At 39.6% G+C, this 24306-nt stretch overlaps 1 protein-coding gene across 4 annotated transcripts in view; it reads left to right on the top strand.

The window, feature by feature from the left end:
• The window catches only part of TfIIEalpha (transcription factor IIEalpha), an 82873-nt gene that overhangs the window by 34204 nt on the left and 24363 nt on the right, over positions 1-24306 (top strand). For all 4 annotated transcript variants that reach the window (XM_067135036.2, XM_067135039.2, XM_067135037.2 and 1 more), the window contains exon 4: positions 18125-18351. In XM_067135036.2, coding sequence (XP_066991137.1) covers positions 18125-18351 — 227 coding nt within the window. The remainder of the gene's footprint in view (positions 1-18124; positions 18352-24306) is intronic.

Genomic DNA, 24306 nt, shown 5'->3' with positions numbered 1-24306 from the left:
TGAATTTAGAAATGTTTTTATCCAACGTGTAACCCTTACGTCCAATCCTATTCCCTCCAATTTCTTTAATAATATTCCATGTTCCACTCATCAAAGGCTTTGGAAAGATCTATGGCTATGCAATCTAACTGACCTCCTGAATCCAATTGATCTGATTTGTCCTGCTGAAATCCCACCAATTGTGCCTCACAAGAAAATTTCTTTCTAAATCCATACTGGCTCCTCATGAACCAAATCTACATAACAATGAAATATATTGCTATTTTTATTCTAAAAGTATGTTGTTATTTGACAACTCCCGCAGCCTATTTCATCTATATTTAAAAATAAAGCAAGTGCACGTAGGTTTATAAGTTGTTATAGGGTTTGTCTTATTTTCAGAGTCATTAATATAATACTGAATACAGATGTATGCGTCAAAAACAAAATTCCATACAATAATATGATTAAAACAGTTTAAATAAAAGAAATCTCTGTCTATCCCCTTACTTAGTTCACGCTTCGCCACTGTTAGTATATCCCCCGAAACCTTATCAATTCCAGCTGCTTTTCTAATTTTCAACTTTTGTATCTTATTGTAAGTGTCATTGTTATCATATGTAAATTTTAATACTTCTTTAGCGTTAGTCGTCTCCTCTATCTGGACATTATCCTTGTAACCAACAATCTTTACATACTGCTGACTGAATACTTTTACCTTTTGGAGATCCTCACATACACACTCCTCTTGTTCGTTAGTGTTGCTCTATCTGAAAGCTTTGAAAATCAAAGGAAAAATACACAGAATGGACAGCATCTACTTTCGCCTACATGCTTCATGTAACTAACGTGAGCCTTAGTATTGCCGAAGTGAGACGAAAATAAGTAAAGCGGAGAATACAATAATGTCACGAATCTGGAAATATTTAATGTTCTAAAAAGTAATTGAATTAACTAGACAATATTTCTTTCACAAAATGTTAAGGGTACATGCTGTCTACCCTGTCTCTTCTGACGCTTCGCCCCTGTATGGGCACTTCCCTCAGGGCACTGTATAGTCACTGAGCTTTCAGGCAGGAATCTAAACTGCTCCTTCTTAAGTAACGTAAATTTAGTATTTTAATATTATCGCATACGATTACGTTATCGAGACCTGAACAGATGTTGCACCTTACATACATAAAGCCATGGAAGGTTTTGGGATTGCCTTTTACTGTTTTGGTCCTAATGTAAGACTAGGAATCAATTTTTTATCATCACATATCCCTCTGATGTACTTTGATATTAAACTCTCCAGTATTTTACAAACTATACTGGTCAGGCTGATTTGTCTGTAGTTCTTGGATATAACTTGCTGAATGTTCTTTTCCATTGTGTGATTGATACCAGAAATGTTTTGAAGGAATTGAAACTGGCACTCCTTGATAGACAAATACTTCACATAGCACTCCACATTGAAAGTACTTTCTAATGTAAATATCACTTTTTAAGTAACACTGTACCAAAAGAAACATTCATACAGAAACTACACCACCAAAATAAACTTATTAACACTGGAGATATGCTAACGATACTAAATTCTTGCTGAATTGAATAAGGGATTTCAGTTATCAGTTTCATTTGGACTGGTGACTGGTGACCATGATTGTTAAGGCTGATGACAATGGGTTGGGATATAGTACCTTATCTGAAATATTTATTTGATTATTGTTTTCATGAAAGAGTTATACCATATAAATGGAGAGTTGCTATAGTAGCTGCTGTGTATAAAGGAAAGGGTGATAGACGTAAAGATGAAAATTTCAAGCCAGTCAGTTTGACATGCATTGCATGTAAGTTTTGGGAAGCATTCTTTCTGATTATATTATACATGTTTGCAAAATTAGTAACTGGTTTATAGAAGGCAGTTTGGGTTTAGGAAAGGTTATTCCACTGAAGCTCAACTTGTAGGACTTCAGCAAGATACAGCATTTGATAGGGTGGATCATGAGAGACTACTGGCAAAAATGAATGCAACTGGACTAAACAAAAGAGTGACTGAATGGGTTGCTATATTTCTAGAAAATAGATAGATAGAATTAGAGCAGGTGAAACTTTATCTGACTCTGTAATAATTAAGAGGGGAATTCTTCAAGGCAATATTATTGGACCTTTATGTTTTCTTATATATATATAAATGATATGATTAAAGAAGTGGAATTAGAGATAAGGCTTTTTTCAGATGATGTTATTCTGAACAGAGTAATAAATAAGTTACAAGATTGTGAGCAATTGCAAAATGACCTTGATAATGTTGTGCGATCGACAGCAGGCAATGGTATCCTATACATTGCTTGAGGGAGGCCTACCTTCCTTCCTGTCTTCTGAACGAATCCTAATTATCTCCCTCATACTCTCCAACTCCTCCCTCCTACTCCTTAATGCCTGGCCACACCCACAGTTCCCTCACTTGCACTTTTTAGCCATTCTATACGGAAAAAGAAAAAGAAAAGGAGAAATAAAATAATTATGTGCAAAAAAAAAAAAAAAATGAAAGGAAAGAAATATTGTGTAGGATAGTCCACGAAGATCACACGGCAAGAAGGTAATTAATATACTACAATACTACTTAGTCATACTCTATTTTTATCCTACAACATCCTAACAGGATAAAAACTGCCGTTGATTACTGAATACCGAAAGGAATTCACAAGAATTACACAATTCTAATCTGCAGTTAAGGCTATCCTAATTACAACAACAGAATTCTAGTAAGAGAGTTTCTACAGATACCTCTACTATACTACACAAATATTTTAAAAGTAATAGAGAAACCGTCGCGATGCAACACCGACCTGTCATCTGTAAGCTACGGATGAAGCCACCAAGAGCTGAATTCTTACCCAGAAATGGACCTAAAAGAATCAAATGGTGGCGCTACAAGGAGAAGGAGGCCGACATTGTTACAAAAATTACAGTGCTACCATCACCACGGTTGAAGAGAGCTGGACTAAACTGAAATACGCCATTCATGAAGCTGCACGCTCTATTCTTGGAACAACTAAACCAGGACGACGTAGGATTGACAAAGACACATGGCTTTGGAATGATGATGTTAAAGATGCAGTGCGGAAGAAGAAACAGCTGTACCATGAGTTTCTTTCAGATAAAACACCATCTCGTTGTGATGCCTACAAAACAGCCCATAGTGAGGCGAAGAAGGTCATTACTGTAACAAAAGCAAACCGATATGCAGACCTATATGCAAAACTTGACACGCGTGAAGGCGAGTGGCACATTTACCGGCTACTCGAATCGAGGCACCGCAAAACGGAAGACATCCAACGTTTCTACGGCATCAATGACGAAAAAGGTGACCTGCTGGTCGACTGGAAGAAAGCGCAAGAACGCTGGCGGAGCTATTTTGAGAAACTTTCAACCAAAGAATTTCCCCACCCACCAATCCCAACCACCTCCGCTATTGAAGGCCCAGTGAAGGAAATTGACATCACGGAAGTTCAGGCTGTTCTGAAGGAGATGAAACCAGGAAAAGCCACCGGCCCCGATGACCTTCCGGCAGAGTTCTGGTGCTCTGAACGGTGGGATGCGGCAATATGGCTAACACAGCTTTTCAATCAGATCATCAAAGAAGGTCAAATACCATCAGATTGGCAACGGAGCATTACCGTACCAATCTTCAAGAAGAAGGGAAGTCCTGCCAATTGTTCTAATTATCGCCCAATCAGACTTCTGAGCCACGCGATGATTCTCGACAAAAGGATTCGCCAGATAGCTAAACTTACAATGAACCAAGCTGGATTTGTGAAAAACTGTGGCACAACGGATGCAATCCACGCTGCACGGCTGTTAGTTGAGAAACACCATGAAAAACATAAGCTTCTTCATCTCGCTTTTCTGGCTCTTGAGAAGGCCTTTGATCGGGTGCCACATGACCTAATCTGGTTAGCGCTACGAGAACATAGCATTCCAGAGCACCTTGTTAAGTGGGTACAGATGCTCTACGTAGAACCAAGGAGTTATGTTCAAGCTGCCGCAGGAGCGTCCGATGATTTCCGCATCACTGAAGGAGTACATCAGGGCTCTGCCTTATCACCACTGCTGTTCATTCTTGTGATGGACACTGTTACATCTGATCTGCACAAGCCAATACCATGGACACTTCTCTATGCTGATGATGTCATGTTGGCTGCTGAGAATAAATCTGATCTCCAGCGCCAAACAGAAGAGTGGAACAACCGACTAGCGCAATACGGCCTGCGCCTCAACAAAAAGAAGACAGAGTACATGACATTAGATCCTCGAGAAGTTGGAACCATCCACGTTGATGGTGAAGATCTACCACGAGTAGAGAAATTTAAATATCTTGGCTCCACACTCACTGCCGATGGCAGACTTACTGATGAGGTCAACACAAGGATACACGCAGCCTGGCTGAAGTGGCGAATGACAACGGGCGTCACCTGTGACCGTCGGATGAAGGACCATCTGAAATCTAAGATCTACTGGACTGTTATCCGTCCCGTCGCTCTCTACGGCACCGAGTGTTGGCCTGCTACGAAGGAGGTAGAACATCAACTAAGTGTCGTGGAGACAAAGATGCTTAGGTGGACAGCTGGCATCACTAGACTGGATCGTATTTCAAACGACAATATTAGGAAATGCTTTGGCGTTGCACCAATCCAGAAGAAAATGCAGGAAAATCGTCTGCGCTGGTTTGGACATGTATTGCGTGCAGAAGACAATACACTGGCAAAGTCAGTGTATACATTGGAAGTCGCTGGAAAGAGGCCCAAGGGATGACCAAGACAGCGATGGATCGATACAGTGCACAACGACCTGAAAGTTGTAAGACTACATTCTGACGTGGCCCGTGACCGAATTAAATGGAGACAGCAAATCCATACAGCGGACCCTGCCACCAGGCGGGACAAACGCTAAAGAAGAAGAAGAATAAGTACGCTGATTTGTGATACGATATTACTCGTATACTACAGTACACTACATTAATTTGAAAGTACATTCATACGCATATTAATTACAGTATGTTACTACTAAGCACAAACAGAAATGAAAATTGCAAGTTTGAAATTTGCAAGAACTGCTCAAAGATTACCAACAAAGCTAAAACGCGTAGACAGATTATTATCAGTACTGTTTTATCTTACTATGCTCGAATATCTAAATATACCGTATCTACACTACAATTCTCAACTGAAATGTGTTATATGTGTTTTACAACTGGTGGATTATTATTATTTTCCCTACTACGCGGGACAGAGTATAAAAGTGTCCTTAAATGCTAAAAAATAAGAGGTTGTCTACAAAGCCGGGGGCTTGAATTGCAATATTATTGGGATATAGGAATTCGATTATTAATTTTTACTCGACGAATAAATGTAGGTGCAAAATACAAAGTATGCCGGGAACTTAGACTACAAATTATCAGAATACAATAATCAGCTGATTTTTGTATTTGTTTACACAACTACCATGTGCATGTACTCTTTTATCTCGGAATGCAGCAACAGTTGTCAACAATCCAAAGACTGTTGAGTAATTATCCAGTGACATACCATGTATTCTCTTTAACTTCTTTTTAAATCAAAGTTTACAGGAGTATTGTGTTATTTAATTGAATAAATTATTACCTTTATAATAGTTTGAACGAATATCTATACGAAATGCCGGAAAAGCTGTGGAAGTTACAACTCCTTATGATAATCTGGCTTTGTAAGTGTTATACCAACGAACCTACAGATATTTAAAAATAATTTTTTTAAATGTTAATATTAGTATTAAACCTAAAGTGACTTATGCTTGTGAAACACTATTTGAATTGAACACCAAAGCAACAACTGATACACTGCAAAAGGTTGACAGAAGGATACTCAAAACAAACATTAATAAAAAACATCAGGTGGATGGACAGTGGAGATTATTGCCTAATGCAGTGGTTTATAGGGAAAGTGAATCTATAATAGATACGATGAAAAAAAGAAGAATTGCCTTTTTCTGTCATCTTTCTAGATTAAATGATAATAGGATAATAAAACAACTATTTAATTACTTTTGAAAAAGTAAAACAAAAAATAATTGGTTTAAAGAAGTTCAGAACGATTTAGAATAGCTGAATATTACAATGAAGCAAATTGAAAATAGAGAAGAAAAAAGGATTCTCAAGAACAAACAAATAAGATTGCCATTAAAAACTGTACAACACAAACAATATGTCATATCTGATGAAGAAAGGTCAGCCAGAATGAAGAGGTTTTGGGAAAGGAAGAAGTTGATGCAAGCTAAATCTTCAGTTAATTCTTTGTTAACATAAATGTATTTGGGTTTGATTTAAGTGCTCCAATGTGGGCGTAAACTATGTAAATAAATAAATAAATAAATAAATAAATAAATAAATAAATAAATAACTTACCTAAAGTATTTCCTAAACCTAAATTTGAAACAAGGTACACCTATCTAGTCTACTTAACCTAGAAAACATAACCTACTGAACACCAACTGAACTACTTGTTATAAAATTCAAATTAATATCACTACTCCCAATTTCTACCAACAAGCACTAAACACCAATATATAAATAGCACTAAATGGATCACACACAAACAAAATTAAACAATCTCAGTAGGTTTTGACTACTTTATCACTACGATAATGTAAGAGCACTCTCAACAGCCGACCATTCACAAACGCATCCAACAATAGAACCCACTGACGGATGTCAAATTCTGAAGCATTTACAAAATGTGGCATCCATTGTTGTCGGGCAGTAAACCCTGAAGTGATTCGGAACATGATGAATGTGAGGAGGTAAGGTAAGGATAACATTACACAGATGAAAACCGTTCAGACAGTGAATCGAATAGCATGGATTCTCCAGAATTGTCACCTGAAAAGGAAATATTTCAGCAACCTTCAACCTCTCAGGGTAGAGGACGTCTAACAAAATTATTGTGTGTGCTTTGCAGGGTACACCTGATAAGAGACATAAGTTCTTAATCAGACCTTAGCTATTTTAATTAAGACAATTCCAAGTGCAATATAAATTACTTTACCAATATAAAATATTATGTTGCAGATGGTTGTTGGTGAAGGCTGTGGGGGTTGTGTTGGAGGACCTGACATATATGTAGTTGCAGAGCAAATGAGTGTAAGAATATGAGCAGGAGTAGATAAATTCTGCAAGACAGAGAGCTGAGCCTAGTCAGTCAACTCGGATCGCATGTAGCCTTTGGTGAATGAGGGGTGGCTTCAGATGGAACGGTCTGGACGCACGTCGAACTGTAAGGCTTACCTATACATTGAGTACAGGAAAATATCCATAAGGAAAACCTGAAGCTCACTGGTCCTGCAAAATGTTGCATTGAAAAAGATTCTCCTGCCAATGTTTAGTGTCTTTTATCGATGAGTCAATGCTGCATCATATCAAACAATTACTGAAGTAAGACTCGCAAAGTTCTGAGAAACCTTGAATAGTCACTTTCTTTGGAAAAATTACATGCTTTCATTGCATTGTTGTATGTTTATGAAACTTATAGGGATGGATTGTAATATAGACAACATTTATTTATGTATCTATTTACTTACAAAGAAATAGGGTCCAGTAATTTTCTCTGAAACTATTGCTTGAAACCTTAGAAGTAAAGCTTCCACGGTGTGAAGAATTATTTAATTTATTTTCCGGGTTGAACCGTGTTGTACTTGTACGCATATCACGTACAGTTTGCCGACGTTTCGAATACATTGCAGTATTCTTTGTCAAGGCGACTGAAATACCCCTACTCGATCCGAGGTAATCAGTCTCCCAGGCAGAAATTACACTACTAGAGTGGCCTTGGTCTTGGCCTTTTATATCCTAGCCTATCTGGCTGACGTAAGCCCTGGCTGTCTCGCGAGGCTTCTGGAAAGTTTATGTCACAGCCAGGTAGTGGGGGCTTGCCCGCGCTGTTATGTAATGGGGTTGCGGCCCGTGTGTTTATGTTGTGGTCTGTATGTCTTAAACTATGAATGATGGGCATCCAAGAATTACTGATTTTGTATCCTTCTTCTAAATTTATGTTATTCGGATGTTTCTTGATTTCGATAGCCTCGCGGATTTTCCTTTCCAGATTCCAAGGGATAGCTGCTAGGATCTTGGTCTTGTCAAATGATATTTCGTGCTTAGTTTCGTACGAATGCTTGGCTACTGCTGAAATATCTGTGTTTTGATTCTTGGTGTGACGGATATGTTCTTTTAGGCGGGTGGAGATCAGACGTTTTGTCTCACCTACATAACAAGCTCCGCAGCTACATTCAATGTGATACACTCCAGGGGCCTGTAATTCTATTGTGTCTTTTACTGGTGGTAGATAACGGCCTAGCTTACGGTGAGGTTTATAGATAGTTTTTATGTTGTATTTGTCCAGTATCTTGCCGATCCTGTCTGTAGTGTTTTTAATGTATGGCAGTATCGCTGTTTTTTGGCGGGTCAGTTCTTCTTTCCCGTTGTTTTCTCCTGCGGCGGTCTTTTCTTTCTTCTCTTCTGATTTTTTAAGGACTCGTCGGATGTTATTGAGCGAGTAGCCATTTTTCCTAAGGGTTTCCGTGAGGTGTTCTTTTTCTTCCTCGAGGTGCTCTGCGTCAGATATCGCTATGGCCCTGTTCACTAGTGATGTTAGGACAGCCTGCTTTTGTGATGGGTGATGATGAGACGAGGCGTGTAGGTACCTGTCTGTGTGAGTGGGTTTCCTGTATACTGCGCGACTCAGCGTCCCATTGGGGTTACGTATTACTAGCACATCCAGGAACGGTAGTTTTCCGTCTATTTCTATTTCCATGGTGAACTGAATATTTACGTGTATGGAGTTGAGATGGTCGAGAAATAGCTGTAGGTTGTTGCTCCCGTGAGGCCAGATTACAAAAGTGTCGTCTACAAAACGGAGAAAACATTTCGGTTTCAGGGCAGATGTAGCTAAGGCTTTCTGTTCGAAGTGTTCCATATACATGTTTGCTATTATTGGAGAGAGTGGCGACCCCATCGCGGCCCCTTCTGTCTGTTCGTAGAACTCCCCGTTGAAATAGAAATAAGTGGCGCTAAGGCACTCTTTAGCTAGTGTTGACAGGTCTTCTGGAAGTTTCTGATCTAATAGCGGAAATACTTCTGTTAGCGGCACCTTGGTGAAAAGTGACGTGACGTCAAAGCTTACTAATAGGTCCGTACTTTCAATTGATTGGTCCTTAAGGAGCTGGATGAAATGTCGGGAGTCCTTCACGTAGGTTTCAGTGTTTCCCGTATGTGGCTGAAGTAGTCCAGCTAGGTAACGGGCGATCTCGTGCGTGGGAGAGCCTATAGCGCTCACGATAGGTCGCAGAGGTATGCCTTCTTTGTGGATTTTAGGCAGGCCATACAATTTTGGAGGTATCGGGTCCGAGGATATCAGTTTCTTCTGTATTTCGGCTGGGATACTGGAATTTTTTACTAGTGCGTGGAGTTTGTTCTTAATGCGGTTGGTAGGATTCCTAATTTTCCTGTATGTAGAATCGGTGAGTAATTGTTCTATTTTCCGAGTGTAGTCTGTGCGTGTCATTATCACCGTAGCGTTGCCTTTATCTGCGGGTAGGATAATTGTTTCCGTATCTTGACGTAGTGTTTTTAGAGCATGAATTTCTTCTTTAGTCAAATTGGATGGCGGCGGCTTTGCGGATCTCAGTAGACATGATATATCCTGTCTGATCTCCTCTGCAGATTCAGTAGGAAGGTGCCGGATTGCAATTTCTACTTTGCTAATTATTTCTTCTACCGGTATACTATTCGGAGTTACTGCGTAGTTGAGTCCTTTTCTCAAGACGGAGGTAGTGGGTTCACTGAGTGGCTTGTCTGTGAGGTTTACTATTACATTCTTCTTCAGTGGAGCAGGTGGTTCCGGTTTCTGTTTTTGTAAGAGGCGGTTGAATTTCTTGTTTTGCTTGGCAGTGGCTAGTTCCAGTGTACGCTGGGATTGTGTGTTGCTAATGCTGTCTAACGTGGTCCAATCATTGAGCGACAGAGTGCTGGCAAGTTGCAAGTGGAGATGAAATAATTTATTGTTGAGGTAGTCCAGAGTCTGTCTTGTGTCACTGATCCGTTCTCTGAGGAGTTTTATGCTGGTTTCGTGAAGAATACGGTCAGTCCGTCGGTTCTTGGTGTGATATTTCAGTCTTACACATGCTGGTATAATGCTGTTGTCCCTGCAGCGTTTCAGAAAGGCGAGTCGAGCCAGGTAGTTACTCATTTTCTTCCGAAGGTTGTCGAACTGCCTAGTAGCTTTGAGAATATCCTCCCCGTAAAGGTTTCGTATCTTAGAAGTAAAGCTTCCACGGTGTGAAGAATTATTTAATTTATTTTCCGGGTTGAACCGTGTTGTACTTGTACGCATATCACGTACAGTTTGCCGACGTTTCGAATACATTGCAGTATTCTTTGTCAAGGTGCAATCCGGCACCTTCCTACTGAATCTGCAGAGGAGATCAGACAGGATATATCATGTCTACTGAGATCCGCAAAGCCGCCGCCATCCAATTTGACTAAAGAAGAAATTCATGCTCTAAAAACACTACGTCAAGATACGGAAACAATTATCCTACCCGCAGATAAAGGCAACGCTACGGTGATAATGACACGCACAGACTACACTCGGAAAATAGAACAATTACTCACCGATTCTACATACAGGAAAATTAGGAATCCTACCAACCGCATTAAGAACAAACTCCACGCACTAGTAAAAAATTCCAGTATCCCAGCCAAAATACAGAAGAAACTGATATCCTCGGACCCGATACCTCCAAAATTGTATGGCCTGCCTAAAATCCACAAAGAAGGCATACCTCTGCGACCTATCGTGAGCGCTATAGGCTCTCCCACGCACGAGATCGCCCGTTACCTAGCTGGACTACTTCAGCCACATACGGGAAACACTGAAACCTACGTGAAGGACTCCCGACATTTCATCCAGCTCCTTAAGGACCAATCAATTGAAAGTACGGACCTATTAGTAAGCTTTGACGTCACGTCACTTTTCACCAAGGTGCCGCTAACAGAAGTATTTCCGCTATTAGATCAGAAACTTCCAGAAGACCTGTCAACACTAGCTAAAGAGTGCCTTAGCGCCACTTATTTCTATTTCAACGGGGAGTTCTACGAACAGACAGAAGGGGCCGCGATGGGGTCGCCACTCTCTCCAATAATAGCAAACATGTATATGGAACACTTCGAACAGAAAGCCTTAGCTACATCTGCCCTGAAACCGAAATGTTTTCTCCGTTTTGTAGACGACACTTTTGTAATCTGGCCTCACGGGAGCAACAACCTACAGCTATTTCTCGACCATCTCAACTCCATACACGTAAATATTCAGTTCACCATGGAAATAGAAATAGACGGAAAACTACCGTTCCTGGATGTGCTAGTAATACGTAACCCCAATGGGACGCTGAGTCGCGCAGTATACAGGAAACCCACTCACACAGACAGGTACCTACACGCCTCGTCTCATCATCACCCATCACAAAAGCAGGCTGTCCTAACATCACTAGTGAACAGGGCCATAGCGATATCTGACGCAGAGCACCTCGAGGAAGAAAAAGAACACCTCACGGAAACCCTTAGGAAAAATGGCTACTCGCTCAATAACATCCGACGAGTCCTTAAAAAATCAGAAGAGAAGAAAGAAAAGACCGCCGCAGGAGAAAACAACGGGAAAGAAGAACTGACCCGCCAAAAAACAGCGATACTGCCATACATTAAAAACACTACAGACAGGATCGGCAAGATACTGGACAAATACAACATAAAAACTATCTATAAACCTCACCGTAAGCTAGGCCGTTATCTACCACCAGTAAAAGACACAATAGAATTACAGGCCCCTGGAGTGTATCACATTGAATGTAGCTGCGGAGCTTGTTATGTAGGTGAGACAAAACGTCTGATCTCCACCCGCCTAAAAGAACATATCCGTCACACCAAGAATCAAAACACAGATATTTCAGCAGTAGCCAAGCATTCGTACGAAACTAAGCACGAAATATCATTTGACAAGACCAAGATCCTAGCAGCTATCCCTTGGAATCTGGAAAGGAAAATCCGCGAGGCTATCGAAATCAAGAAACATCCGAATAACATAAATTTAGAAGAAGGATACAAAATCAGTAATTCTTGGATGCCCATCATTCATAGTTTAAGACATACAGACCACAACATAAACACACGGGCCGCAACCCCATTACATAACAGCGCGGGCAAGCCCCCACTACCTGGCTGTGACATAAACTTTCCAGAAGCCTCGCGAGACAGCCAGGGCTTACGTCAGCCAGATAGGCTAGGATATAAAAGGCCAAGACCAAGGCCACTCTAGTAGTGTAATTTCTGCCTGGGAGACTGATTACCTCGGATCGAGTAGGGGTATTTCAGTCGCCTTGACAAAGAATACTGCAATGTATTCGAAACGTCGGCAAACTGTACGTGATATGCGTACAAGTACAACACGGTTCAACCCGGAAAATAAATTAAATAATTCTTCACACCGTGGAAGCTTTACTTCTAAGATACGAAACCTTTACGGGGAGGATATTCTCAAAGCTACTAGGCAGTTCGACAACCTTCGGAAGAAAATGAGTAACTACCTGGCTCGACTCGCCTTTCTGAAACGCTGCAGGGACAACAGCATTATACCAGCATGTGTAAGACTGAAATATCACACCAAGAACCGACGGACTGACCGTATTCTTCACGAAACCAGCATAAAACTCCTCAGAGAACGGATCAGTGACACAAGACAGACTCTGGACTACCTCAACAATAAATTATTTCATCTCCACTTGCAACTTGCCAGCACTCTGTCGCTCAATGATTGGACCACGTTAGACAGCATTAGCAACACACAATCCCAGCGTACACTGGAACTAGCCACTGCCAAGCAAAACAAGAAATTCAACCGCCTCTTACAAAAACAGAAACCGGAACCACCTGCTCCACTGAAGAAGAATGTAATAGTAAACCTCACAGACAAGCCACTCAGTGAACCCACTACCTCCGTCTTGAGAAAAGGACTCAACTACGCAGTAACTCCGAATAGTATACCGGTAGAAGAAATAATTAGCAAAGTAGAAATTGCAATCCGGCACCTTCCTACTGAATCTGCAGAGGAGATCAGACAGGATATATCATGTCTACTGAGATCCGCAAAGCCGCCGCCATCCAATTTGACTAAAGAAGAAATTCATGCTCTAAAAACACTACGTCAAGATACGGAAACAATTATCCTACCCGCAGATAAAGGCAACGCTACGGTGATAATGACACGCACAGACTACACTCGGAAAATAGAACAATTACTCACCGATTCTACATACAGGAAAATTAGGAATCCTACCAACCGCATTAAGAACAAACTCCACGCACTAGTAAAAAATTCCAGTATCCCAGCCGAAATACAGAAGAAACTGATATCCTCGGACCCGATACCTCCAAAATTGTATGGCCTGCCTAAAATCCACAAAGAAGGCATACCTCTGCGACCTATCGTGAGCGCTATAGGCTCTCCCACGCACGAGATCGCCCGTTACCTAGCTGGACTACTTCAGCCACATACGGGAAACACTGAAACCTACGTGAAGGACTCCCGACATTTCATCCAGCTCCTTAAGGACCAATCAATTGAAAGTACGGACCTATTAGTAAGCTTTGACGTCACGTCACTTTTCACCAAGGTGCCGCTAACAGAAGTATTTCCGCTATTAGATCAGAAACTTCCAGAAGACCTGTCAACACTAGCTAAAGAGTGCCTTAGCGCCACTTATTTCTATTTCAACGGGGAGTTCTACGAACAGACAGAAGGGGCCGCGATGGGGTCGCCACTCTCTCCAATAATAGCAAACATGTATATGGAACACTTCGAACAGAAAGCCTTAGCTACATCTGCCCTGAAACCGAAATGTTTTCTCCGTTTTGTAGACGACACTTTTGTAATCTGGCCTCACGGGAGCAACAACCTACAGCTATTTCTCGACCATCTCAACTCCATACACGTAAATATTCAGTTCACCATGGAAATAGAAATAGACGGAAAACTACCGTTCCTGGATGTGCTAGTAATACGTAACCCCAATGGGACGCTGAGTCGCGCAGTATACAGGAAACCCACTCACACAGACAGGTACCTACACGCCTCGTCTCATCATCACCCATCACAAAAGCAGGCTGTCCTAACATCACTAGTGAACAGGGCCATAGCGATATCTGACGCAGAGCACCTCGAGGAAGAAAAAGAACACCTCACGGAAACCCTTAGGAAAAATGGCTACTCGCTCAATAACATCCGACGAGTCCTTAAAAAATCAGAAGAGAAGAAAGAAAAGACCGCCGCAGGGAAAGAAGAACTGACCCGCCAAAAAACAGCGATACTGCCATACATTAAAAACACTACAGACAGGATCGGCAAGATACTGGACAAATACAACATAAAACTATCTATAAACCTCACCGTAAGCTAGGCCGTTATCTACCACCAGTAAAAGACACAATAGAATTACAGGCCCCTGGAGTGTATCACATTGAATGTAGCTGCGGAGCTTGTTATGTAGGTGAGACAAAACGTCTGATCTCCACCCGCCTAAAAGAACATATCCGTCACACCAAGAATCAAAACACAGATATTTCAGCAGTAGCCAAGCATTCGTACGAAACTAAGCACGAAATATCATTTGACAAGACCAAGATCCTAGCAGCTATCCCTTGGAATCTGGAAAGGAAAATCCGCGAGGCTATCGAAATCAAGAAACATCCGAATAACATAAATTTAGAAGAAGGATACAAAATCAGTAATTCTTGGATGCCCATCATTCATAGTTTAAGACATACAGACCACAACATAAACACACGGGCCGCAACCCCATTACATAACAGCGCGGGCAAGCCCCCACTACCTGGCTGTGACATAAACTTTCCAGAAGCCTCGCGAGACAGCCAGGGCTTACGTCAGCCAGATAGGCTAGGATATAAAAGGCCAAGACCAAGGCCACTCTAGTAGTGTAATTTCTGCCTGGGAGACTGATTACCTCGGATCGAGTAGGGGTATTTCAGTCGCCTTGACAAAGAATACTGCAATGTATTCGAAACGTCGGCAAACTGTACGTGATATGCGTACAAGTACAACACGGTTCAACCCAGAAAATAAATTAAATTATTGCTTGAAACCGTTTACTGTAGATTATGAGATTCCCCTGCTTTGTCGAGAGTGACTGACAAATTTGCACTGGCATCGGTTATCTGGGTCAAGTTCTTTGCTAACTGCATTGTTTGTTACAAACTAGCATTACTGTGGATGAGCAGCTCTTTTCATCAAAAGTTCGATGTCCATTCATGCAGTACATGGCCAATAATCTAGACGGAAAGAAATACTGGCTGACTGTTGATACGAAATGTAAATACGTTGTGAATGGTTTTTCCCTATCTTGGAAAAGGTGAAACATAATCCTCAATGTCTCATGGTGAACATGTCGTATTGCATCTTGCAGAGCCGTTCTCCAATCAGGGAATACATTTTACCTGTGATAGCATGTTTATCTTGCTAAAACTGACAAGTATTGTAGAAACACGAATAGAAGCAGAAGAGAAGTTACTTCCTCTGTGAAAGCCACCTAAGACCCACTTTACAGTACAGTAATTGAACAAGTATGATGATATAACACTTGCATACATCCTGCTGAAGTAAAACCATATGTTAATTCTAACCGAACAAGTTCTCTGTGTGGTTAGGGGCGTGCAGCAGTGAGCTTGGATTCAGGAGATAGTGGGTTCGAACCCCACTGTCAGCAGCCGTGAAGATGGTTTTCCATGGTTTCCCATTTAACACCAGGCAAATGCTGAGGCTGTACCTCAATTAAGGCCACGGCCGCTTCCTTCGTACTCCTAGCCCTTTCCTGTCCCATCGTTGCCATTGGGCCTATCTGAGTCGGTGCAACGTAAAGCAACTTGAAAAAACAATGTTCGAAATAACCGCTTCGTTAAATCTAGGTATACAGAATACACAATAAGCCCAGTGTTAAATCATAGAGGAGCTTTTATTGTTCACAGATACTTCCAGATAGTGTACTGTATGTGTTCATAATATCCCTTGTCCTTGTGTTTTACTGTTCATGTGAACTTGCAGATTAACTGACAGAAAATATTTCATCATGATTCTGGCTTGGAATTCTTCTGTTAATACATTTTATTCATGATTATTATCAGTTACTGAGCAGTTGACAACCATCACCCTAAATGGGTAGTCTAACCAAAAGAATGTCCAAAAACTCCTTTCATAATTCTGGATTGATTCTAAACCATAAACTTCTTCCATTATTATACTGCTGTTGTAACTCTCTTTGAGATGTCCTTTTTACATTAGTGCTGTCTCACCTATTATCAGCTAAACTTCCGCTTCATTTTCAAAAGGCTGTGGAGCTGACCATACCAAAATATTTTTTTGTTTGTCACAACTTATGACTTGTAAAGAAGGAAGTCATACTTACCATTGTCAACGTAGTTAAATATAACTCAGAAGCCTTTCAGTCTGTCAAACACACAAGTTAAATATAAATATTATACTATAACATACCTGTAAAAAAAAAAAAACCACATTATTAAACAAGGAGTAAAAATATACACTATTAAACAAAGAATGACATGTTTCATTCTTGAAAGGACATCGTCAGAGTCTATCAAATCCCACTCAAATATTTAGAATATTTATGTTTCTTTCTGTTTAATACTTAGGAACTTGAAAACTGGAAATTATCTTAACGCTGGCCTCTTTTGTCTCTACTCCAGCATTTACTGCGAGGTATTCATCTAAATGACCTCAACACTAATATTGGTAGTTTTCAATCATTTTTATATGCCAACCCTGTCTCATCAATTATGCTATCATCAGTTACAGAAGAAAAGGCTTCTGTATCTTCTTTCACTCCTCGAGCATTCTGTTTTGACCCAAGTAAATTTCAAATAACGATCCTCTGATTTGTTGTGGAAGATTTAGTATAATACACTTTCCGCCACTCTCTCAGTGTATATAAGAATCTCTAGGATCTTCTTCACATACCAAGTTTGGTAGCTGCAGTCGCTTAAGTACGGCTAGTATCCCGTATTTGAGACATAGTGGGTTCAAACTTTACTGTAGGCGGCCCTGAAGATGATTTCCCATGGTTTCCCATTTTCACATTAGGCAAATGCTGTGGCTGTACCTTAATTAAGGTCACAGCCGCTTCCTTCCCACTTCCAGCCCTTTCCTATCCCATCATCGCTGTAAGACCTATCTGTGTCGGTGGAATGTAAAACAACTTGGAAAAAAATAATCTTCATCACTGTCTGATTCTTCTCTACAGTCCATTTCACATTGGAAATCATGATCACGGCCATCATTGTTTATCACTTCCTCCTACCCTTCAGAAAATAGGCTATGTCCTTATTAAAATTATAATCTTCCCCTCTATTTCTCATAGAATACCATAAATATCTTTAGTACACCCTTTCTCCTCAATTGAGACCTAAAGATAAAGAAAGTAGTATGAATATGTATTACAAGATGTCTAGAGCCTTACCTATATATGAATACAAACTTTCCAAAAGTAAAAAATAATTATTTACTCACATGACAGGTAGTGTGGTGCAATTTTGGTCCATACGCGACCTTTGAGGCTTCACTTAATTCTTTAAAACACTTCTTATCACAGTGAAATCAGAAACATAACTAGAACCTTTAATAAAGTCTATTTAAGGAAAAAAATGTTAGACAATATGGAAAAGTCATTGTCGTGAAAACAGAGAGACGTTTCACTGATAGCATATTTACACCAGCACTGTCGCTTACGGTGTAAGTTGTAATTCTCCTCTCATTTATGGCTGACATTTCATTTTTATCTAAAACATATCAAGCAGACTTTGCACTATATTGCAATTGTATACCATGCAAAACTATAAATGCTATCATATTTATTTCAATATGAGAGATATTTTCACATGCGATCACTTGTGTTACATTTCAGCTTGCAACCACATGCTATTAGCTTCTAACATTTTACTTTGTAACTTTGAACATATTTATTCATCAGGATGCTGTAAATTTGTTCTTTTCAGGCTGATCAACTGTTTGATTTTACAACAGGAGAATTTCGCTGCACATTCTGTCGAGAAGTTGTGGAGGAAGATCAGTCAGCTCTTCCTAAAAAGGATTCCAGACTACTTCTTGCCAAATTTAATGAGCAGTTAGAGCCATTATATATTCTGTTACGGGAAGTTGAAGGAATTAAGTTATCCCCAGAAATCCTGGAGCCTGAACCTGTTGACATTAGTACAATAAGAGGGTAAGTTACTTACAATTATTTTGCTGCAGTTTTTCAAAAAGTTGTTGTTAAATGTGTCTTAGAGTTAACTGCAGAAAAAAATGATAAAATATTTCTTCTGTTTCTCACATTTTATGCTGAAAATTGGTTTGAACCATGTTAATAACATCTCTGTGGAAGGAAAAATAAAAGACGGAAGACCAAGAGGTGTGGAGTAAGTTGGTGGGAAGTGGGTAAAGGTACAGCGTATAATTCATAGTTCATTGCCTGTAGATGTTTCATTTGTTGGATAGCTGCCTCTGTGATCAGCGATAGAATGTCAGCCTCCGGATCCCAAGATAGCGGGTTCAAACATGGCAGAGGTAGTCGGATTTTTGAAGGGCGAAAGAAAGTCCATTCGACACTCCAATTCCTTCAATTAATTGGACTCCATGTCGTACGACGTCGGCATGTAAAAGATCTCTAGTGACACATTTGGTGTTTACCCGACAAAATTCATTAAATCTCAGCCATAGACGCCCAAGAGAGTTTCGGTTTACTCGGTCTGCCATCTAGTGGGGGCCTAGAGTAAAACGGAACGTCGAAATTGACGAGCAGACAGCCAGATGGCATCAACTTGAAATGTCTGCACACGGTAGCTGAGACCATACGATTATTATTATTGTTGTTATTATTATTATTTGCTGGATGGTTGTCATATTGATGATTCAATATAATATGCAAAATACTCACTATTTCTTCATGAAATGATTATGTAATGTTCAAATGATGTATAGAATGAAAAACCATTTCCTGTTTTATGTTTTTATTCAGTATGTCCAGCCCTCAGAAATTGCACTTGCCACTGGCGAGTAGGTTTTTTTTTACACGTAGGAACAAAAGAAACATTTGAAAACAGAAGAATTGGCCGAAAGTGTATTACTATGTTCAACAAAAATGTGTGAGTTTTACTTTTCATGTGTAATGTTTGGGTGTAATTCTATAGACTTGTTTGATCCAGCTCTCCATGATGACATATCTGAAGCTAGCTAGCCTATTCATGCCATTTGATTAAAATTGATTGGCTCGATTGTGTGTTTGATTCATAATGAAACAGAGTTCTTTGAAACGAGTTCTTCTATCAGTACGACACGACGCCTGATGAGGCTTTGAGTGCGCCTGTTGCTAGAGATGCAAGTTGCCGGCCTAATATGAAAACTGGAATGCCTAACATAGAAAATGGAAATTTCAGTGGAATTTGGCCTGCTCATTGTTCATCTTGGAAACAAAGATTTCAAAGAACAAGGCTATATATCTTCCCCTGGTTTGCGTATGTTTCTGACCGGATAAAATTCACTACAAGCACTAAATGCCTGCAAAATAGCAACTCAAAATGAGCAGTGGGATTTTCTTGTCCCTTGAAAAAGGAAATTTTCGTGTTTCATGGTAAAAGTCAAGTACATTTGGACAATTCAATGTGGTTTGAAGTAGAGTCAGAACCAGGAAATGTTTCACTTGCCAAATGGATTAAGAAAATAGAGTGTTAGAGGACAGGACAACTTGAGCATAGTCTATTTTAGACACATCAATGACAAACCTTTTACTGTGTTCCCTAAGCAAGTTGCCATTGCAACTGAACTGGGTTTAAATATGGAGACAAAACAATAGGTATGTAAATGATGAAAAATGCAGACTTTTCATTCATTTCATTGCTAAATAGTTAGGATGAGGTAAAGAAACTGAAAAATGCTCAGTGTTCCATTATTCCACAGACCGAACTGCTGAAGAATATGTGGTTGTTTGCGCTTGGTATGTGTCTGTTGGGGAGATAAGTGACCTTCTTGGCCTTCTGCCTTTCAAGAGAGGTGCTGTTACTGGGCTATTGGATATCTTAGAGCTTGATTGGAGAAGAGAAAAGCACAGAGTTAGTGTGGGAACTGATGAGCATTATCTGCGATTAGTTCTAAGTTGGACTTTTTAGTAATTATGAAAGAGGAGGCTCCACATTACTGTAATTAACATTCGCTGAGCAACACATTGCCACAGTTGGCCATCCTCGACACTTCTAATTCCTTGACAAAACTCTTAAGAATATATTCATATTTTACAAAAGATCACTAAAATGCCTCATTAAACTTAAAACACAGCAAAACTTTTCGAAAATGAGGTAGTAAAACTCTAAGATATTTATAAAGTTTAGTTGCTATGTAGCAAATCTGACACTGGGTGAGTTGGCCGTACAGTTAGGGGTGCACGGCTGTGAGCTTGCAATACCAATATAAAAGCCACTAGCAAATCTGACACTTCAAAAACTCTGTGTTGTGATCTTGTACCCCTTGTCATGCATCTTCAGGATATGATGAATTGTAAAGATAGAGGAGCAGCTATGAATGCAACGAGAATAAAAGTCTGTCTGAAAATTCTTTCATCATGAAAGTTTGTAATAATATTACATTTTCAATTGACTTGTATGAGAAACTATAACCACTCTATAAGATTTTACTGTTGAAAGAGCTGTTGTTGTCTCAGGTACGAATGTCAGTGATAGTAACTGGAAATGTTAAGAATTATTGCTTTCCTCTGAAGAATCCAGCATGAAAGAATTCCTTCTTCAAACCACAGACTCAGAAACGAAACAGCTTGAAGTACAAATATCACCAAAGAATTGTCCCCACAAACATGTCGCAAGGGGAAGAATACATATCAATTTGTAACAAATTGATCATAAGCGCTGTTCACTGCTTAAAGTGCTGTCTTGAGAATGAAATAGGCACCAAGTACCATGTTCTGGATTTCTTATGCGTGCCTGAAGATAACACCCTAACAGCATAATAACAGTGAGGAGATTCTTGAATTAGTGCATTTTTTATTGCTTGTGGTATAAAAATTTGCTTTACACCGCACCGACACAGATAGGTGTTATGGCGACGATGGAGTAGGAAAGGGCTAGGAGTGGGAAGGAAGCGGCTGTGGCCTTAAATAAGGTACAGCTCCAGCATTTCCCTGGTGTGAAAATGGGAAACCACAAAAAACCAACTTTAGGGCTGCCGACCGTGGGACTTCAAACCTACTATCTCCCGAACGAAACTCATAGCTGCATGCCCCTAACCACATGGCCAACTCGCCTGATGCTTGTGCTCAAAGAATGACTTCAACTAAAGACGGGCAAATGTATTGAAAAAACGGTTAGGTTAACTATTAAAAATTCTCCACATGTTTTCTGAGCAAGTTGAGCTGAAGAAAGTGTTTTATGGAGTTGCGGTATTGCAGCAACAACAGTATCTTGTGAACAAGGATTCAGCTTTGTTAACAGTATAAAAATTAAATGGAGACTTTCCCTGAATATGACTATGCTAGGAGATGTCAAGCAACTGGCAGTAAATGGACTAACTACTCTTAGAAGACTTCAACCCTGGTGTAGCTATAGATAAGTGGTATTTCTCATCAGGACTATTTCATGTTAGTGGCCACAAGAGCAAACTCTCCAAATGCAAGGTGTGCAAAATAGTTTTTCATTTATTATTTTAATCAGCTTTAGTTAATCTTCAACTTAATTACAGGTTAAACGAATGCAAATTGGCATAATAAATAATGGGGCAATAAAACTCCCCCCCCCCCTCCCGATTTCTGGCAAGTAAGAAATACCAACAATCATTAATTCATTTAATGAATTCACTCACTCACTCACTCACTCACTCACTTCAATAAGACATGAGCAGAATACCTTGCAAATTTTTATATAAATTTAATTTAACAGACAATATTTTTATTACTCATATTTTTAAGTATCATTTTTAGATCCCAGTGATTGAATCTGATTGGTAAAAATAATTTAGGGCTGGTTCTACCATCTACTGGTAAAGGAACAGGTAACTTACCCGCTGTGTAAAATTTTATTCTTGTTCGATCACTTCCCGGTAATGCTATTGGCAGCGTGAATCTCGGTTACATGAAGGGTAATTTATTGGTGTCAGCTTTACCTGTTAGATATTTCTTGAGAGCTTAAACTTGTTGGCCATATTCTACATTGCACACAACTCAGTCAACTAGAATTGGTAGGAATGAGGCATATCAACACTGATCCACATTGCATGGAACAATTTACTTTTGGTGATTGTAATCGGAATTACTATCTTGATATCGATGACTGGTGATCATGGAGATGAAATAGACGTCAAAGGCTGCAGTTACATGTAGTAGAACTGCGAAAGTTGTATGGTTCCAGGATATATCGTCATTGTCTAATTTGAACAATTTTTGCCATTATGTGCCTAAATATCTCAAGGTATCCTAATATTTCTGGACCTTGTAAGTTGCCTTTGGTACTGAGAAAGGCTGTTCATTCAGTATCATAACTTAACATTTGGAAACAAAATGCTTCTTCAGCAGGTGTTCCTTTGAATTCTTGACTAATCATCAGTCATCATGTTACAGAATCCGTTCTTTTATTTTTGATTGTGTCTTGTGATTTAACATAAGACCTGCCAATAATTATTTTTCCTGGCTACTGCAGTTACTCTGTGCTCTTGCTCAACAATGTGATTACTTACTTGAAGCAAGCAGAGGAAAATAAGTTAATTGAAATGCTCTTCATTCATAGAGTCTCAATCAAAAGCGAGAATTTGTTGAAAATCAGTGTAGCCAACCTGTGTATGTTGGTGTTTAGCTCCTGATTGCTACCAGATGCTTCCATGTGAAGATATATACCAAGGGATTTACATCTGCGGATAGTCTATCTCCATTATAGTTATCAGCTAGTTTACCAGTGGATGATAGAATCAGCTGTTATCTATCTCTCTATCTTTTACACATTTTTTTCTGCCATATTCTATGCAAATAATGTCATACAAAGAAATAAGTACAGTAGAACCTCGATTATACGTTCCTGGAAACAACGTTTTCCCGTATTATTCATTCAAATTATGTGGTCCCGCGAGCATCTTAATTAAATCACATTGTAAAAATCCTGCATTATCCGTTCCTCGAAGAAACAATTTCTCGGATCAACCGTCCAGAAATTTCAGTCCCATCAACGCTAAATCCTCGATTTCGTGTTTTTTAATAAACTGTATCTCATGAAAGAAAGGCTACGCCGTATTTACGGATTTTGGTGTTAACGTCCCGTCATCGCGGTAATTTGAGGAAGTACTGTACTGGAAAAGTAATCGGTGGTGAAGTTGCCCAAGGGACCATCTTAGCATAGCATTCGGGTGGTATTGTTTAGAGAATCCTCGGAAATCATAAAACAGAGAATGTCCACAACAATTGGAAGGAGACAGAGCACATTTTGACAGCTCTACTTGAAGACGGAACAAGTTTCTTCAAATGTTCATATTTGCAAAACGTCTACATTATGTCCAGGGTTAGATGTTTATTTTATTTTATTTTTTAGTTTTTTCGAGTGTATCGCCGAACAGGTTTTCGGCACTTCCTGCAGGGCACTGTATAGTCACTGGGCTTTCAGGCAGGAATCAAAACTGCTCCTTACGCAATACAAATTTAGTATTTTAATATTATCGTATACGGTTATGTATACAGATGTTGCACCTTACATACATAATGCCATGGAAGGTTTTGGGATTGCCTTTTGCTGTTTTAGTCCTAATATAAGACTGGGAATTTCACGTTTTTGTGTTAAAATCTTATAAAAACTGCAGGTTTTTTTTTTTTTTTTTTTTTTTTTTTTTTTTTTTTTTTTTTTTTTTTTTTTTTTTTTTTGCACGCGTTGAAACTTTGTATAATTTCACAGTCATACCGACTTGTACAGCAAGCGTACTTTCCAGCTGAGCTCAAGGTCGCGAATAACAATAATTTAGGAAATGTTGATGATATTTTTTCTCTTTCCAATTTGATTGTGATTAGTGACGGGCAGAATCGAATACAATGCATTCGAAAACTTCAGGATTGATGCTTACATTCAAAACCATATTCTTGAGTTCAACATAACGTTTAAAAGTCGATGTAGGCCTAATTTACGTGGTTACAAGATTTCTATAA

Source organism: Anabrus simplex, chromosome 1, assembly GCF_040414725.1.
Source record: "Anabrus simplex isolate iqAnaSimp1 chromosome 1, ASM4041472v1, whole genome shotgun sequence".
In the NCBI taxonomy this organism is placed as follows: domain Eukaryota; kingdom Metazoa; phylum Arthropoda; class Insecta; order Orthoptera; family Tettigoniidae; genus Anabrus; species Anabrus simplex.
This window is presented reverse-complemented; position numbering and strand designations above follow the sequence as displayed.